The sequence below is a fragment of the Vipera ursinii genome (genome assembly GCF_947247035.1).
Source record: "Vipera ursinii genome assembly, chromosome: 9".
Classification (NCBI taxonomy): Eukaryota; Metazoa; Chordata; class Lepidosauria; order Squamata; family Viperidae; genus Vipera; species Vipera ursinii.
In genome coordinates, this window is record NC_139523.1 from 10,087,328 (window position 1) to 10,105,782 (window position 18,455).

General features: G+C 40.7%; 1 protein-coding gene across 1 annotated transcript in view; it reads right to left on the bottom strand.

Annotated features, from left to right (window-relative positions):
• The window catches only part of MYOM3 (myomesin 3), a gene marked incomplete at its 3' end in the record, with an annotated part of 40,121 nt that overhangs the window by 10,473 nt on the left and 11,193 nt on the right, over positions 1-18,455 (bottom strand). Inside the window, exons 8-26 of the mRNA XM_083370106.1 lie at positions 17,207-17,347; positions 16,284-16,445; positions 15,385-15,526; positions 15,080-15,279; positions 14,606-14,662; positions 13,948-14,075; positions 13,236-13,419; positions 12,567-12,741; positions 11,680-11,801; positions 11,081-11,268; positions 10,465-10,591; positions 9,447-9,625; positions 7,590-7,704; positions 7,172-7,328; positions 6,342-6,451; positions 5,532-5,576; positions 3,507-3,643; positions 3,149-3,293; positions 1,336-1,395 (exon numbers count right to left, since the gene is read on the bottom strand). Of these exons, the coding sequence (XP_083226232.1) occupies positions 1,336-1,395; positions 3,149-3,293; positions 3,507-3,643; positions 5,532-5,576; positions 6,342-6,451; positions 7,172-7,328; positions 7,590-7,704; positions 9,447-9,625; positions 10,465-10,591; positions 11,081-11,268; positions 11,680-11,801; positions 12,567-12,741; positions 13,236-13,419; positions 13,948-14,075; positions 14,606-14,662; positions 15,080-15,279; positions 15,385-15,526; positions 16,284-16,445; positions 17,207-17,347 (2,574 nt within the window). The remainder of the gene's footprint in view (positions 1-1,335; positions 1,396-3,148; positions 3,294-3,506; positions 3,644-5,531; positions 5,577-6,341; positions 6,452-7,171; positions 7,329-7,589; positions 7,705-9,446; positions 9,626-10,464; positions 10,592-11,080; positions 11,269-11,679; positions 11,802-12,566; positions 12,742-13,235; positions 13,420-13,947; positions 14,076-14,605; positions 14,663-15,079; positions 15,280-15,384; positions 15,527-16,283; positions 16,446-17,206; positions 17,348-18,455) is intronic.

Genomic DNA, 18,455 nt, shown 5'->3' on the forward strand with positions numbered 1-18,455 from the left:
TGAATTTTGCCCCATTTTATGACCTTTTGTTGTAAGTTGTTAAGTGAATTACTGCAGTTGTTAAGTTAGGGACACAGTTAGTAAGTGAATCTGGCTTCCACATTTGATTTTACTTGTCACCTTGCAAAAGGGGATCACATGACTCCAGAGCACTGCAAACGTCATAAATACATGCCAGTTGCTAAGCGTCTGAATTTTGATCACCAAAGGTCGTAAGTGTGAAAAAGGGCCGTAAGTCACTTTTTTCAGGGCCACTGTAACTTTGAACAGTCACTGAATAAATGGTTGTAAGTCGAGGACTACCTGCACCTTTGAAATTAGCTTTCCCAACGCCATGTTTATGTGATATATCAGCCTGCTACCCGGTAAAGATTGTTGTTAGTTGCGAAATCGTGTCCGACCCATCGCGACCCCATGGACAACGTTCCTCCAGGCCTTCCTGTCCTCTACCATCTTCTATAGATGTTTTTTGCTAGGTATTTCATCAGCTGAGCAGGTAAAAACCAGTCTTCCTTGTTATTGCAAAACTACCTTGCTTCCTGATTGAGCTTGTCTAAGAAATGGATGGAAAATTCCCTTATTTCCCCATAAGCAAAAGAGGGAAAATCCCCATATTGCTGTGTATCATTTAATGATTTCCTAATTGTTAGAAATATCTTGCTGGAATAAAAAGTCACCCTGTTCCCTTGCTTTTAGGCTATCTCTGTGGTTCTGCATGTGAACTTTCCACACCCATAATCAAATATCATGCTCTTAAAAAAACAACAACGAATCCTGAGTGTTTTGATTGGACTGCACTGGGCAAGTAAGAAGGATTTATTTATTTATTAAATTTATACACCGCCCCGTCTCATTCTAAAAAAGGATTCTGGGTGGCTTGGGGTTTGAAAATCCTCTAATCTTGACCTGTAATAAATTGGTCAGGTGATTCTCTTTTGTTTTTCTGTTGCAAACAGCTAACATGGTTAACTTCTTGGGATCAGATTAGAAAAACTGGTTTAGACAAATTTAAAATAGAATGCTGCATTTTTCTTTGGTGACTTTTGACTCAGTTTAGGGGGGGGGGCTACGTTTTCCCTAAAAACTGCTCAAGAGATTCGGCTGAATTAGTGACTGACTTGGTTAAGTGGGATGTGCAATCAGGGGCACGTCCCTGGCTGTCTCATTTTTGAGGGACTTGTCACACTTCCTAAAGGAGCGATCATTCCCTTCCACCGTCTCACTTTTTGGGAGGTCTCACTGATTCTTTTGCCTTTCTGTCTAAAGTAGACTTGTGCTGTTTTACATCCTTTGAGGAAAGATAAGGCTTTTTTTTAGGCTGACAGCATTTCTTACCATGCTTTCTTTTCCAGTCTCTCTTTTTGGCATCAGCCTCTGCTTTAAGTTTATCAAAATCTGGAAGGAGGAGGAGGGGGGGGGCAGAAGGGGAAGGAGAAATGGAAGGAGAAGGAAAAGGAGAAAGAGAAGAATGAGAAATGGAAGGAGAAGGAGAAGGAATGGAAGGAGAAGGGAAAAGGGAAGGAGAAGAGAGAGAAAAAAACCCACATTGGATCAGCCATTATTGTACATGATTGAGTGGGGAGACAGTTGAAGAACATTTTACCTTCTAGCTACAAATACAGATTATTCAAATGAGGGAATGGGTTTCCTGGAAGTGACAGCCTCTTAGCTTCCTTTGAAGGGGCTGGAAAGACACAAGAAATAGCCCCTTTCCTGGTCTGCAATTATACAGTGACACAAGAGCCTTGGTGGAGCAGTGGGCTAACGCCTCCTTAAGTAACACCGGCTGCCTGCAATTAGTGCAGGTTCGCGTCCCACCAGGCTCAAGGTTGACTCAGCCTTCCATCCTTCTGAGGTAGGTAAAATGAGGACCCAGATTGTTGGGGGCAATAAGCTGACTTTGTAATAATGCCGCTGGGGTGTGTGTGTGAAAGCCCCAATAAGCAGGCATATACATAGAATGAAGGCTACTGCTAAGCTTGTAAGCCGCCCTGAGTCTTCGGAGAAGGGCGGGATATAAATGGAATTAATAAAAAAAAAAAAGAATGTCCATTGCTCCAGGAGAGCAGATGTCTGAGCGTGCTTCCCTAAAGCTTGCTTCAGAGTTTCAGAACTGAAGACTAGAATCAACCCCAAATATTTCATTGCCTAAGGCAGAACAGAAAATACTTTCACGTCAGCCAGGATTCACAACACCCAATTATTATATCAACTAAGGTAGAAAAAGCTTGCAAGATCATATTACGGGCTTTCCTAGTAACAATATCAGGAAACTAAAAGAAACAGCTATTTGCTCTTTTTGGTGATATTGGCGATAATATTTTTGTAGTAGTAGTAGTAGCTTTGCCTGATGGTAGGGCTGGCCTTAAGAAGATTTTTGCATCTCAAAACAAAAAAACAAAACACAACAAAACCCTAATACAATTTTCCTTCTTCTCTGCACCTCCACCCAGATGATCATCATTACCATTTTAAATTTTTCATTATCCTGCTTTGCATGAAGAGTAATGCTAAATCAGATTATAATAAAAATGAATCAATAAAATTAATACAAGATAATGGAAGTTTAAAACCTCTCAGAATGATCAGACTGATGCAGGAATACAATAGAGAAATGCACTGAAGGGTTTCCACAGTACAAGATTAGAAATCATGGCAAACAGGAAGATAGTAATAGCAAGAGCATTAAACTTATATACCGCTTCATAGTACTTTACAGCCCTCTTTAAGCAGTTTAAAGATGCAGCATGTCGCCCCCAACAATCTGGCTCCTCATTTTACCGACCTCAGAAGGAAGGAAGGCAGAGTCAACCTTGAGCCGGTGGGAATCGAACTACTAGCAGTTGGCAGTAGTCGTCTGCAAAACTGCATTCTAACCACTGCACCACCATGGCTCTTTACATCTTTAGTTAATTCTGAAAAATAACCTTCACTGGACACAGAAGAAATTCCTTAGCCAAGGTGTTGAGAATAGCCTTCACATATTGAATGTCTGGCATTTTCAAGAAGATGTCAAGATGTCCTCGTCTAGTTAATTAGCTATAATTGGCTAAGGAAGAATATGATAGGTTTGGTGACGAGTATATAAACCATGAAAAGTCACACTGACAAGGAACTAATGAAGATGTAGATTTTGCCCTTCACATACCATCCCCAACAAGAGCCAAAGTAAACTGATTTTCCGCTTTGCCATCTTTCAGGTGGGCGGTGTAGGTCCCCTTGTCATCCTCGCAGAAGTCCTGGATGATCAGTTCCACAAGGCCTTTCGCTCTGTCAAAGTTGATCTTGTGCGTCTGGTGTAAAAAGCCAAATGGGAGTTAGTTATGAGTAAAGAAAAACAAGGCTGGGTCCGCCAAGGCAGCTTCTCTTCTCTCCGTCTTCCAAGGTCATTCTCACGTTCCATTACAGTTTGTGAGTAGAAGGAGGGAGAATCTACAGAGAGGATGCCACCTAGTTTTCATCACACAGCCCTGACGTTTGCATTAAACCAAGTGAGGGGAACTCACCGGGGTGCTTGAGAGCTCTTTCTCGTTGAAGAACAAATGAAGCTTAGCCTCTGGAGAGAGTTTCTCAACTTCTAGCCAAAGTCGCACCTCCCCTTTCTCCAAAACATCAATGTTCCATCCAGATATCAGCTCAATCACTGAGAAGAAAGGAAAATGGACATTATGGATGCAATGTCGCGTGGTTCACAGAAAATCGGACACAAGAGCTGGGTAACGATGCGTTTATTCAGGAACTGCTCAAGCAGTTGACAGCCCCAGGCATGGTCAGCCCTGGCGGGAAGCCAAGGTTTAAATCTATTGGCCACCTGCACTGGCGGGAAGCCCAGGTTTGAATCGATTGGTTGTGATTCACCTGGACAGGTATAAATAGAACCCAGGTATCCCCGTTGCCCCTTGACCATTTGTTTAGTAGTCCTTGTGTCGGAACCCATATATTATTAAAGGGGACTCTTTTCTATTTCTATGTCTTCCATTATTCTGGGTTCTGCCATACTCCTGAAGGGGAAGGGGGAAGATGCTGTGGGCGGTCTCTTTGTTCCTCTCTATCACTACAATGTTTCCTTTCCGCTGTTCTGCATATTCACTCTTTGAACTCTCTCTCCCTTGAGGTTACCTTGGGGTGAAAAACGAATGTACCTCCGGCCATCTGGCTTATCTCCCGTTTCGGGAGATTTGTGTAGTCCTTGATTTACTACCATTTGTTCAAAGTTACAACGGCACCGAATAAAGTGACTTATGACCAGTCCTTATACCTACAACTGTTGCCGAATTCCCACAGTCACAGGATCAAAATTTGGGTGCTTGGCAACCAGCATGTATTTAGGAAAGTTGAAGTGTCTCGGGGATACGTGATTGCCATTTGGAACTTTCTAAGCCAGCTTCTGACAGATTTGCTTAACAACCACGCGATTCACTTAATTACTGCAGTGATTTATTTAGCCATGGGAAAAAGAGATCACAAAATTAGCCGTGACTCACTTAATCACCTTGCTTAGCAATGGAGATTCTGGTCCCTGTTGTGGTGGTAACTCAAGGACTACCTGTATAGAAGATTGAATATGTCTCCTTATGCGGCTGTCCGCTTGGAGAGGAGCCAAAACTCTGTGGCCAAGCATGTGCTTTGGGTGTAGGGCCCAGCTTCTATTAGAAGAATATGGAAGCAAAGCGAGATAAGATCTCTGACATAAATATGGAGAGCAAATTCAACTTGGGCAATTTACAGCCCCAGGACCCAGTCTCAGTGGTGGGATTCAGCCAGTTCACACCTCTTCGGCAGAACCGGTAGCTATTTTTTTTTGTTGCCCAGGCCCAGAATGGACTTCTGGAAGTGGCATCTACGCAGAGAACCAGTTGTTCACATATTTGAATCCCACCACTGCCCAGTCTGATTCAACCAGCTACCCAAGAGATCAGCAGGAACTATTTATCTCATCCCTGCAAATTTCAGGTAGTGAAAAAAGGAAGATGTTAGTAAGATTAGGAAAAAGGTGGAATCTCCACTTATTTACGGGTCTGACTCCATTCCCAACTTGCTTCAGGTCTCACCCACCATGTACTGTAGACCTCTGCATGTATTCCAGAGGGAAGACACCCCTCCCCTGAAAAAAGGTGGTTTGGGCTTGATGTAAGCAATGATAGTCTAATGTAAATGAGCCAGTGGTCTACCTCTGCAGAAGGTGTTTTCATATCTCAAAAGATCTGGAGGACATTCCAGGTTACAAAAGGCTGGTTTGTAGCAACAAGACAGAAACTGTGCATTGTGTCACTATTGTAATAATAATAATAATAATAATAATAATAATAATAATAATAATAATAATAATAATAATAATAATTATGATGATGATGATAATAATTGTAGTTGTAATAATAATAATAATAATAATAATAATTGTAGTTGTAATAATAATAATAATAATAATAATAATAATGATAATAATTGTAGTTGTAATAATAATAATAATAATAATAATAATAATAATAATAATAATAATAATAATTTATTATTATCCATTGGCAACTTACAAGGGTTTCGAATCTCATGGCTGATCATTCGTAGTCGGTCCAGTTCTAAGAAACGAGAAGAGCAAGAACAGAATTGAGAGACAGAATCAAAATTGTGTTTTAGCATTCATGATGCCCCCAAACAGTTCTTTCTTTCCGTTTCATAGCCTGTGTTTCTCAGCCTTGGCAACTTTAAGATATGTGGACTTCAGCTCCCAGAATTGAACCCCATGGGAGTTAATATCTTAAAGTTGCTAAGGTGGAGAAACACTGCCATAGCTACATAAATACTAGATTGAGGAAAAGGTTGACGGTTGTTATAACTATCATGATCTCACAGTAGGCTACAAAATAAGGCTTAACAAGGTGCAAGCTGTGGACGAGTCTCATTGAACAAGGTCTTTTCATCAACCTGATATTTTCCCATGTTGTTAAGTTGTGAATAGCACCTTTCACGAACAACATGATTTTTGAAGTTACTGAAAGAATGGAAAAATCTGAAGGGGGCCAGGTTGGGGACTCTGTCTTCAAAAATCATGGAGTACCATTTTAGAATCAAAGTTGAACTTTCTACAGGCCTGCTACTAGCTCTTCCCTAGGAGAGGTTTTGTAGAATGCTGAGAGAGATTTTTCCAGATGGAAAAAAAAAGTTTTTCTTTAAAAAAGCAAATAATCAGACTTTAAATTTTGCTTCCGAACAGAGGAGAGAAAAGGATTCTCCCACAAAGCCCAATCCTGGCTCCAATAATTTCAGCAGAATTTCTCTCTTGTTCTTCAAATATGTGTAATAACTGAAATGAATGGGTTTTTTTTTGTTCTTTTGTAATTTACCTTCCTGAGTTAAAACATGGCTGGCAGAAATGTCTTCATCAGTATCAGTTACTTCTACCGAATATGTTCCCAGGTCCCGTTCAGACGCATATTTCAGAATAACTTTAGACCTGAAAGAAAAGAATATGCAAACATGCAATCTACGCATCAAATATGTTTGTATCCTGCAATTGTGCAAGGTACCCAGATTAATAATCAGGTGGAGCACTACAGCAATCTTGCTCCTTGAATGAATAACAATAAATTGTGCAAAAGTACAACAAAAATACAACGAAATACAGTAAACTCAGGAGAATAAATCTGGCAGAGTCTGCAAATATATCTGATCTCTGCGCAGGAGATACGATTTGAATAGGACGTCAAATGCAAAGCTAATAGGCTCAAAAGTGCATCAGGGATCTCAAAATTGGTCACACAAATGGGTCTATAGGTCAACATTGAAATGAGATGTTGAAACAAATGCATCTGAGTGGCAGAGACCATAGACAATCCTGCCACTCCTAGAAAGTCTGGGATGAATCAAAAGGCAAGTATTAAATGAGCCAGCCCCATGTTGAAGGCAACTTTTTATTTGTTCTTTTGTTTTAAAGATTGCTTGCTATGAATTTGGCAGTGTGCTTCTGGAAATCAAGAAAGCATCCCAGTAGGGGACAATAACGAACACTTTCATACTGCTGCCAAGAAAGTGACATGAATGCAGGAGATAAAACTCAACCTGATGGTCACTGGTGTGGAAAAAAAATTCTCTTAAATTTCTACAAGTGCAGCTACTCCCAAGGGCACAGTTAGGGTCATCGCTAGTTTGCCTCCAAGTTCTCATGAGAATTTACTTGTTATCTTTGTCTAGAATTTCAACTCTGTCAGGATTTGGAGGTCCTTCATAGTCTTTGGACCAAATAAATTCTGAAGTGTCAACCATGTCAGGAGCTTCATATGCCAAGTAGATGAACCCTTCCTCATCTACCCCAACTTCAATTTCTTTGGTGTCTGCAAAAGAGAGAAAGAGAGAGAAAAATACTCAAAGCAGGAAATAAATTAAGGACATCATGATTTATCTCCTGCTAGGGCCATAGCAGTGTCAATACCCAAAAGATGGAGGCTTTTGTTGAGAAAGGTTAGCAGAGAACGAGGGGAAGACAAAAAACAACAACACAGAAAAACAGAAAGAAGAGCAATGTTGAGAAGAAAAGACAGATGATTATGATAGATAGATAGATAGATGATAGAAGAATAGTTAAAGTGTTATACCTGGTTTAGTTTTCACTATCACAGGATCTGATGGCAGTGACGGTGGGCCAACACCGGCCTTGTTCTCAGCTCGCACTCGGAAAGTATAACATTTCCCAGTTTCCAGATCATTCAGCTGATGGGGAACATAATACAGAGAAGGAGACGGTTCAAGAAGAGGTTCTTGTATGCTGCCTAGAGTCACTTTCCATGAGTCTGGTGGCCATATAAATTTTAAAATAAATAAATAGATAAATAAATAATGTTAAAATATATGAATGCCTATAGGGAAGGAGAGGTCCAGAAGTGACAGCAATAAATTAATTTGTCCAGCTTTCCCTAATGTGATACCCTCTGATTATATTATTATTATTATTATTATTATTATTATTATTATTATTATTATTATTATTATTATTATTATTATTATTATTATTTACTTTTAATATTTAATTTGAACACCACCCAAATGAGCAGCTCCTAAATATGATAAATTAAAAAAATAAGGATTAATATTGATTATTGATCTAATTCTCCCAGTAACTTGTGTTCTTTGAGTAGATTATAAAGATAATTTCTCTCTCCAATTCCAGAATTCCCAACCCATATGTTCAAGCTGTAGAGTCTGGAAATTGAAGACAATACTAATATATCTCTAGTAGATTATTTACAATCTGTTTCAGAAGATGTTTTGGAAAAGTACTTCCTGCAAATTCCTCAGTTACCTATGAAACCACCTCCTTGCCATCCAAACAGGAGCTCTTAGAAAACACAGGTTTCTACCCCAAAGGGTTGAAAAATAAATTAGCTAGAATGTGAAACTAATCCAGTTGCTGAACTGTTGTAATCTTTTTTCCCCTCTCAATAAACCTTATGGAAAAAGACTCTGAAAGGGAACTTTGCTTTAGTTGAATTAATTGTCATCAATTTGACGATATCTGGGATCTCAAGCTGGGAAAGTATATACTGTACTAAAAACACAAATACAAACCTCTGGGCTCATAAATCCTGGTTACTCTCCTTCAATAAGAGGTCAAATGACCAATGTCTATTATCCATTAGGAATCTCGTTGTTCAGAAATAATGTGAATAGATTTGACTTAGGACAGACCTACACATCTGGTCCTTCGGCTGTTCCTGTCCAGTCCACATGGATTGCTTCTATTTTGAAGGTGACTGCTATTGTTTTTTTCCAGTGTACACATGTGCTTGCCTGCATTGCCTACACAGCTTCACAATCCTATTGGTTGAGTCCTCCACAACAGTCTCAGCTTCTCATGTGGCCCCTTTGGGAAAATTAATTCTCCACCCCTGACTTAGGGGCTCCTAGTTGCCCACAGATGAAGTGAGGTTGGTAGGATTTTCAGAATTCTAGGCTAATCCAGTAAATTCTGTCTTCTGATTTAAAAACAAAGGCTACAACTGATGTTGAAGGTTTATGAATCACCCAGAATTATGTCAACTTCATCCATCCTTATTTTCTAAGAAGTCACTCAAGACTTGGCTTTGTCAAGAGGCCGGGGGCCTCAGAGGACTGGTGAGATCTTAGTTCCTTTGCTGATCAAATCTATTCTGTGTCCTTTAAAAAACAAAAGCTTTTTAAATATGACAGTCTGACATGTTCATGCTGGCTCAGGAATTCTGGGAGTTGAAGTCCACAAGTCATAAAAGAGCCAAGGTTCCCCACTCCTGTTCTAGGATAAGAAGGAAAAAAACCCCCAAGAAAGTCTAATTGCCTTTTGAAAAAAGCACATTTGGGACCCATTATGAAACTTAACTCCCAGCCACATATTCTGGCTGACCAAGGGTTTAAACACTGTTGCCATAAAATTTTAGAAATATTACAAAGAGAGCATGAATGTCAAATGTAGCCCAAACCTTCATGTGTGTGTTTGATATAGGCTGCTTATTCAGTTGTTCCCAGATGTTTGATCCTTCCTCGCAGGCCTCCACGTAATAACCACGGACTGGTCCTGCTCCAGTATACAGAGGTGGCTCCCAATGGAGCATCAGAGAGGTGTCTCTTACTTCTGTACATCTGACATCATAGGGAGGTCCTGTTTTGGAAGGAAGAGTGGATTTCAAAGCATGTATTCTTGGATGCTGCAAAGATCCTTCTTTAGTCCAGCGTCTCCCAACCTTAGCCGTTTTTAGATGCGTGGACTTCAACTCTCAGAATACTCCGGTCAGCATTGGGAGTTGAGGTCCACACGTCTTAACATTGTTAAGGTTGGGAAATACCGCTTTAGACCAATTCAGGAAACTGACTACAAAGGAAATACTGGATCTCCACTATGATAAGCTAAAACAAAATCTTGAAAGTTTGACACTATGTTTTCTTCCTTCCTTTTATACCAAATAGAGTCAAGGTGGAAATCATTTGCATTTGTTTCTAATGTTCTGTTCTCTTCCTCGTCTTAAATCATGTTTTATTCTGGGAGATGCGTTCCTTCCCCAAGGTCATCTCTGTGGTCCTCTACATCTGTATCCACAGTCAGAAGAAGTTTGGTGGACCACAAAAAGGATGAAAGAATCATAGATTCGTAATGCTGGAAGTTCGTCATAGACTACTGAGTTCAACTCCTTCGATTTTGGAGGCTTTGTTGTTGTTGTTAGCTGCAAAGTCGTGTCCGACCCATTGCAACCCTATGGACAACGTTCCTCCAGGCCTTCCTGTCCTCCACCATCTTCTGGAGTCCATTTAAGCTCACGCCTACTGCTTCAGTGACTCCATCCATCCACCTCATTCTCTGTTGTCCCCTTCTTCTATTGCCCTCCATCTTTCCCAGTTTTGGAGGCTACAAAGGACCAAAGCTATATCGGTTTATATGCTCAACATCTCATCTTATTAGTATATATGGTTTGGATCTGGCCAAGGCCAAGATCTGATCTTTACCTGGTTCTGGCATTGTCCACTCCTCACACTTGAAAATATCGCTGGGCTCCGACACCTTCCCGACACCAACTATGTTCACTGCATAACCACGGAACTGATAAAAGTGTCCTTCGTCCAGGTTGGTGACCTATAGAATCACCAGAGATGTTGAGCATTTCCCAAAGCCTTGCTTCGAAAAGAAGGCCTCGCATTAACAGAGACACGGCTTCCTTTGCAAATTATTCCCACTGAAAACTGAAACCAGCTTTCCCAACTGGATGCCCACCCCTACAGTAGATATATGAAATTCAACTCCCAAAATTCCCAGTCAACACGGCTAAAGAATACTTGGAATGAAAGAGGGAACTCTGGAAGCTGAAGTATGAATTACCTGAAATGCATTAGGATGTGGAAAGCTAGCTTAGTGAATAAGGTAAACGTTCTACTGTTTTTTTAAGAACACTTTTCAAATTGCTCCAGTTTTGTTGCCTGCAATGTCACCCTGACAATTAAGAACCCATTTTAATTTTGTTTTTGCTTTTTTGGCAAAAGAAAAAGATTCAGCCATATTCAAAAATGGCTGTAATCAGACAGGGACAGAGGTTGAAATCCCTGTCTAAGTTCAGATATGGCATACCGTATAAACCCGTTCAGGAATGGGCTTAATGTTGGTCTCATGCCAGTCAGTCTGGGATGTATCATGCTGATCCAAGAAATAGCCCAGAATCTTTGAACCTCCTTTGTGTTTCGGAGGCTTCCAGCCTATGGTCATGGTGTCCTTCCCACAGTTCAGCAGGGCAAAACCTCGTGGGGCAGATGGAAGAGCTGAGAGGGAGGAAAAAGTTGAAATTATCATGGAAGCTGAGCATCTGAACAGCATGCTGCTTCTCTACTTAAAAACTTGAGGCAAATGTAATCTCGGTATTTTGCTTTTGAAGTTTTCAAAATCCACCTTTTTCAACAATTGTTGAAAAATGGCAATGATTTTCTGCTACTTTTAGGCTGGAAATGTCAAAACAAAGATTTCCCCCATCATTTCCAAAGCTGAAGAAAAACAGACAATCTTGGTTACATCCCAAAAAGTTGTCTTGTCTCCTCTCCTCTCCTCTCCTCTCCTCTCCTCTCCTCTCCTCTCCTCTCCTCTCCTCTCCTCTCCTATCCTCTCCTCTCCTCTCCTTCCTCTTCTCTCCTCCCCTCCCTTCCCCTCCCTTCCCCTCTAGCACAACTGGTACTTACAGATTGCCTGTCTCACAAGAATGGGGTCAGATTCTGGGGAGCTTTCTCCTACACCAGCTTCATTGACACATTTGACACAGAAAACATATTGCTTGCCAGTTTTGAGCCCTGGAACAGTGAATCTAAGAAGCAAAACAGAAAGCCCCCCATCCATTCTTCAGTGTTATCTCTTAGCACTGGTTTGTCACACTGGAGCAGTGTTTCCCAATCTTGACAACTTTAAGGTGTGTGGGCTTCAACTCCCAGTTGGGAACTTCTGGGAGTTGAAGTTCACCCACCTTAAAGTTGCCAAGTTTGAGAAACACCACACTAGAGTCTCCAACTATAAAACAATGGAAGCTTTCAGTCATCTTGGAACATGCTGGCTATCTTCACACAACACAGTGAACCTGGTTACTGAATTAGCCTATTTTATGGGTATATATCACACAGAACCAATATAGCTTGGATATTCGGTCAACAGCAGAATGTTTTCGGCAATGACAGTGGTTTTGCAAGTTGTCCTTCCAAAGGAGATTTTTTTTTTCAGATTAAGGTTGATATTTTTAGCTGCTTGGATGAACCATCTTAAACTAGTTCATTTTAAAATTCTGTAATGTCTGTGCTGTTTCCTCCAAAATTAACACGCTTTAGTTGATGACATTTCATTTGTTTGGAACACCATTTTTTTATGTCTCAATTTACATTTGATTAGATGAGCTCCTTGAAAAGAGAGAACATTTGGACCACGTTTGAGCTACTTCAGTGGAACAGCACCCACATGATAGCAACATCCGTCCTTTCCCTGTTTTGAAATCACAAAATTGGTTACCATTTTCCCAACCTCTAAGCAAATGTGGAAAATGCTAAAATCTGCAAAAATGGAAAGGATCATCAAATGAACTCACTCATGACAAGTGACAGGTTTATTGTTGACAGTTTGCCATTCATCTGTCCCAACCTCCTTGCAATAGATGTAATAACCCAGTGGTTCCTCTCCTTTTCTTGGCTTGCTCCACTGTACAACCACAGATGTCTTGGTATCTCTGAAAGCCAGGACCTGAGATGGGGGTGGAAGCGGAGCTAAAAAAAAACACACCAAAAGATGGGAAAAAATGGAAACTTAAAGCAGCAACTACTTGAAGACCATTATTGTTGTTGTTAGTTGCAAAGTCGTGTCCGACCCATCGCAACCCCATGGACAACGTTCCTCCAGGCCTTCCTGTCCTCTACCATCTTCTGGAGTCCATTTAAGCTCATGCCTACTGCTTCAGTGACTCCATCCAGCCACCTCGTTCTCTGTCATCCCATTCTTCTCTTGCCCTCAATCTTTCCCAGCATTAGGCTGTTCTCCAATGAGTCCTTTCTTCTCATTAGGTGGCCAAAGTATTTGAGTTTCAAGAAGACCATTATACTTCCTTTCAATTCTTCTCCAATCCCTATCAGCTAAACCAGTGTTTCTCAATCTTAGCAACTTTAAGATATGTGGGCTTCAACTCCCAAAATTCCCCAGCCAACATCAGGATTTACAAGATTTTATCTAGTGACAACTTAGTCACTAAAAGAAAAAGAATTACCAATCTTTTCTCCCAGAGAGATGGGTTCACTGGGCAAAGAAGGATTGCTCACTCCATACTTGTTCACTGACCGTACTCGGAAACAGTAGGACTTTGCCTTCTCCAGACCAAAGACAGGAAAAGTGGTGGAACTGACGGGAATATCCAGATTGACCATCTTCCACTTGTCACTGCCTGTGATTGACTGAAAAGGTAGAAAGAAGACCACCTTTATTTGTCACAAAATGGGTTTGTATCAGCCTGGAGCCACAGTTCTCCCAGGAGAAAAGAATGTCCAGCCCTGCATTTTCATGTCCAGTGACCCAATGTGGAAATCTGGAAATCCACGGGAATTGACTTGGTAAGGCTCAAATTAGACATCTTATGGAAAGTTGCATAACGTGTGATGTAGAAATTAGAAAGTTGCCTACTGACCATGGTTCTCCTCCATTTGACGGTCTACGGTGAAATGTAAAACTAGCACTGTGCATGTTATTATTTTTCCATCTTGCATCAATCTCCTGTATCCTCTTTTTTCTGCCATGTTCCCATGATGTTGCCTTCATCTCAACTCCAATGGAGGGCACCAGGATTTGTGGACAATTATTTTTAAGTCCTCAAATTGGTTTGAGAAAGAATTTGGTTTGGAAGAACCTAAATGAAGTTCAGTCTAATCTGAAGGTGCCTTGGGAGGATTGATCTACTGTAGCTTGCACCTCTGCTAGTTTCTTACCTGTTCTACGTAGTAACTCAGTGGCTCTTTGCCTCTGGGATCTGGCTCATCCCAGGAGAGAATCACATAATCTTCTCTGGTCTCACTGGCATGAACATTACTGGGAGGCAACGGGATCTTAATCTCAGCTATAGGAAGAGAGAGTTACAATAGCCATCACACACTGTAGCTCTCATACAAGACCAGATTTACAATAAGAATAGAATGGTATCTTCCAGTAAAGTTGGACTTCACTTTCCATAGTTTCTCAGCCAAGTCCAAACTATCTGAAGGGCACCAGGTGGGGGATGACTGAAACAGTGGGATCAAGGGATGGGTCTATAAGGGAATAATAGAGCTGAAGATCAAAATTTTGCCTGCAGAAGCTCTTTACTTAATTCTTAGAATCTCCAAGAGAATGTACTTCATAGACCCTGGAGAATCACTGGCAATTGTGTAGAAGATACTCAGCCAGAAGGATTAGGGTCTGGTCCAATTTAAGGCAGCTTCCTGGGTAATTCTTTGGTTATCAGAACTTCCATTTGTAGTGGAAGGGACAAATTGTAGAATTGCCACCCCTCCAAATGTATAAGTAGCATTTCATTGTAACATGAAAACACCTTTGAGATAGAGTATTTATCAGAGGAATAATTAAGGAATGAAGTTCCTATGAACTTACGCTCCAGTTCATCTTTTGAAACTATAATTGTCCTCATCCCATCGTCATAAGGGATATCTAATCAAAGAAAAAGAAAATTAATACTTTGGAAGCCATACATTATAATGTATAGGTATATAAATAGGTATATAAATTTATAGGTATTTAAATTATAATTCAGTTGAATAGACCCATTGGATTACTTCAGTTTGTTTAATTCAACCAATGGGAATATTTGAAAGTCCTAGGACAAAAGTAACCACTCAATCAATCTAGCAAAATCTTTTGAAGGCAGTCTTCAAGACAATGTGGGCTACCAATAACTTCAAGTAAAAAAGTGGTACAAAGAATGATTATCCTATGCCAACACTTGGATGTGTTGGCGTAGGATAATCATTCTTTGTACAACAATTCTTTTACTTGAGGCTATTGGTGGCCCACATTGTCTTGAAGATTGCCTTCAATTTTTGTGAACCTTCACATAGAATGACGTACTCAGCAACCTCTTTGCCTCATTGGGATCGATCATTGTCACAGGGCTGCTGGCCTTCGAAGGGTTACTGATTCCTGCACAATTGACAGCCTTCAGTCGGAACTGGTAAGTCTTTTCTTCTGTGAGACCCAAAACTGGTGACCTGCAAGTTTTCACCAGTTGGTCATTGTAAGGAACCCATTCATCTGTGCCCATTTCACACCTGCAAGGCAAAAATGACACTTTTGTACAATTGATTATGATCTCAAAAAATAAAAAAAAATGGAGGGAAGTAGGGAGGAAGATTGGAGTACTACAGAGTGTAGACCTTTCAATGTAATAACCAAAGATGGGGCTTCCGCCATTATCACTGGGAGGTACCCATGAAAGTATGAGGGTGTTTTTGTTCACATCATGACATTGTACAAGGAGAGGAGAGCCAGGAGCACCAGCTGTTGCAGCTGCAGCATCTGGGAAGGACAGGAAGCTAAGGTGAGATTGTGGAGTCAAGACAAAGGACATCTCACTTTTATCTACTACATTCTGAAATCATTGTTGGTGATGGGAAGTGTTCACTATCATAAGTACAGTATTTATGGTGTTGGCTAGACAACAGAGACAAGTTTCATTTGAGTAACTTTGGGACAGTCACTTTCACAGCCTTGAGAAAGGACCATCTACTGTATATATGGTGTTTTGAGTTTATTAAGGAAATTAGAGATACAAAACTAACTCCTAACCTGTTTCTCTCTCTCTCTCTGACTTTCTCTTGACCTTCAACCAGCCAGCCTTCTCCAACTGGATGTCTAGATTCTCTAGAAGTCTTGGTGTACAACCCTATCAATCTTAGCTAGTACCAATCATGATTGGGAGGACTTCATTCCCCATAAAGATAATCCTTAACTTACAATAACAATTGTGGTTTTAAGTCAAGAACTGTACTGCACCAATACTGCAGTCTCCACATACTACAGTCAGATACATCTAAATATCACCAGGCTGAAGGAAAGCCTAGGGTTTCTCAAACTGTGCTTCATAGAACCTGGGGGTTGCATGAAAACTTGTGACAGACTAAGGGCACCTTTCATAGCCAAGCAGAGTGCAAGTTGTAAGAATGACAGCCTGGCTCAACTGGAATCTATTAGTTGGAAAAGGCTCGCAGAAACGTCTTAGGCTTTTGGAATAATACTTAACATTCAATTGTCAGATCAATAATGGTGAACATACCCCTAACAAACACGTAAGCTTTTTGTTCACTGTAGCCAACTTGTGTCGGGATACGGATGCTATAAAAGCCTTCATCCTCCTTGTAAGCACAGGATACTGTCAGGGATGCCTCCCGGTCCTCACATTTGATTTGCCGGCGGTCAGAATCTTTCAGCAACTCACCTACCACACAGGACATAAGCATCACCTCCTTTTATCCAATCAATGCATTCATACAACAGATGATACTTAGCACATGTTCAGAATCTGAAATCCTGAACATTTCCAGATTTCACTTGCAAAATGTGCTGTCTTTGACAAACAGTAGTATATTAGTTGAAATCATAAAAAAGGCAACCTCTTTCTCCTCTTTTTCCACTGCTGGCAAAAGCAGTTTTGAGGGACAAGTTGGGAAAAAAAGTCCTATTGGTGGATATATTTTAAGGCAAATCTTCAACAGTTGGCAGCAATTAGTAGACCCTGGCTGATCTCAGAAGCTAACAAGATCACCCTATAGTTGGGCAATCTTCTGGATACACCAGTAATGTTAGTTGGATTGGAAAGACAAAATTCATTCTAGCAGAAATCAATGGCAAACTAGTTCCAAAATAGTACCAAGAATATTGGACAGATGCAGTCACTAGGAGTACAAATAAGCTTGACCTGAGCTAAGGGCACTTTTATCCATAGTAAGGAGCAATTTGATTTTTCTTCCTACTTAAAATGTCTAATTCACATGATAAATTGTATGGCTCACATGGGCTCATTCATTGTATTATGCAAACTACTGAAACGAGTTACTTCACAGCCAAGTAGAGGGTGTTTTGTTTTGGGAAAGCACCATCGTATAATTGGCATCCAAAGATGGGGAACAAAAGGCTGCTAAACCTGATGCAGCACATTTTTATGCTTTCTCGGGCAGCACTGTGGCTATAAATACAAACCATCGCGGAACCAGGAAATGTTCCGTTGGTATTCCTGAAGGTCTGAAGTGAAAGTGCAGGAAAGGGTGAAGGGTTCCTTCTCTGTAGCAAAGATGGGCTTCAATGTGCTGGCGAAGTCAGCTTCTATGTCTCTGAGTCTCTCTAAGAAGCAAGCAGATGGTGGGTTAGAAAGAAGTTTGAACATTGATGACCAAAATAGAATGAAAGTCCTCTTCTGACTGGGGCATTTCTACCCTATTCTTCTTACAATGTGCCCAGAGCAGTTTGAAGCTGGTCTTCAGTTGTACCAGTCTAAATTCACAGATCACCATGAATGAGAGAGAGAGAGAGAGAGACAATAGGAGAAAAGAGGTCCATGTTACCACTTACCAAAATGTATCTGTTCATGTGTCTACATATCATATACTTTGATGTGCACTATAACTGTTAATTCCCCATCATCACTACTGGGTGCCCTCAATTACTTCTTGGTCTTTCTTCCCACCTTTTACTAACCGGAAGTACAAATAGCCCTCATCTAACAACTGTTCCAGGTTACTACAGACCTCTTCAGAGCTGCTTATGATCTGATTTCAACATTACAATGGTTGCTCCATTTCCCCACAATCACTCGCTTGCATTTTTTTGGGCCCACATTTAGGGCTGTTTGCAGCATCTCCACGAGTTTTGGTAATTTTGGCCAGTTTCTGCTGTTTACTTCCAGTTTCCAGCATTGGATATTAAGGGTTCATTTAATGACTGTGGTGTTTGCTTAATGACAGCTACAACAAAGGTCATAAAATCAGGCCCACTTAGCAACTGCTATGTCTTACTACTAAAATTCCAGACTCAATTATGGTTATAAGTTGAGGACTACCTGTAACAAGTCTAAGATTGCTCTGGAGCAGGATTTCTCTTTTTCTTCTGTTCTGGTGTAGACTCCAAGAGTCTTAAAATCTGCAAGATGGTGGGTGCATAGAAGCTTTTCCTCTTTTGTATATGAAACAATGCTGCATCCATGTGGAAAAAGGGTTGAGTTTTGATCATGACTCCAGACCAGGGGTCTTCAAACTTGGCCCTTTTATGACTTGTGGACTTCAACTCCCAGAATTCCTGGCTGAGGAATTCTGGGAGTTGAAGTCCACAAGTCATAAAAGGGCCAAGTTTGAAGACCCCTGCTCCAGACCCTCCATCTGGTGGATTTTGGCACCTCCTACTGATGCCTCTACAGGCTGCATCTTCACAACATCTTTAATCAGGTCAAGTAAAT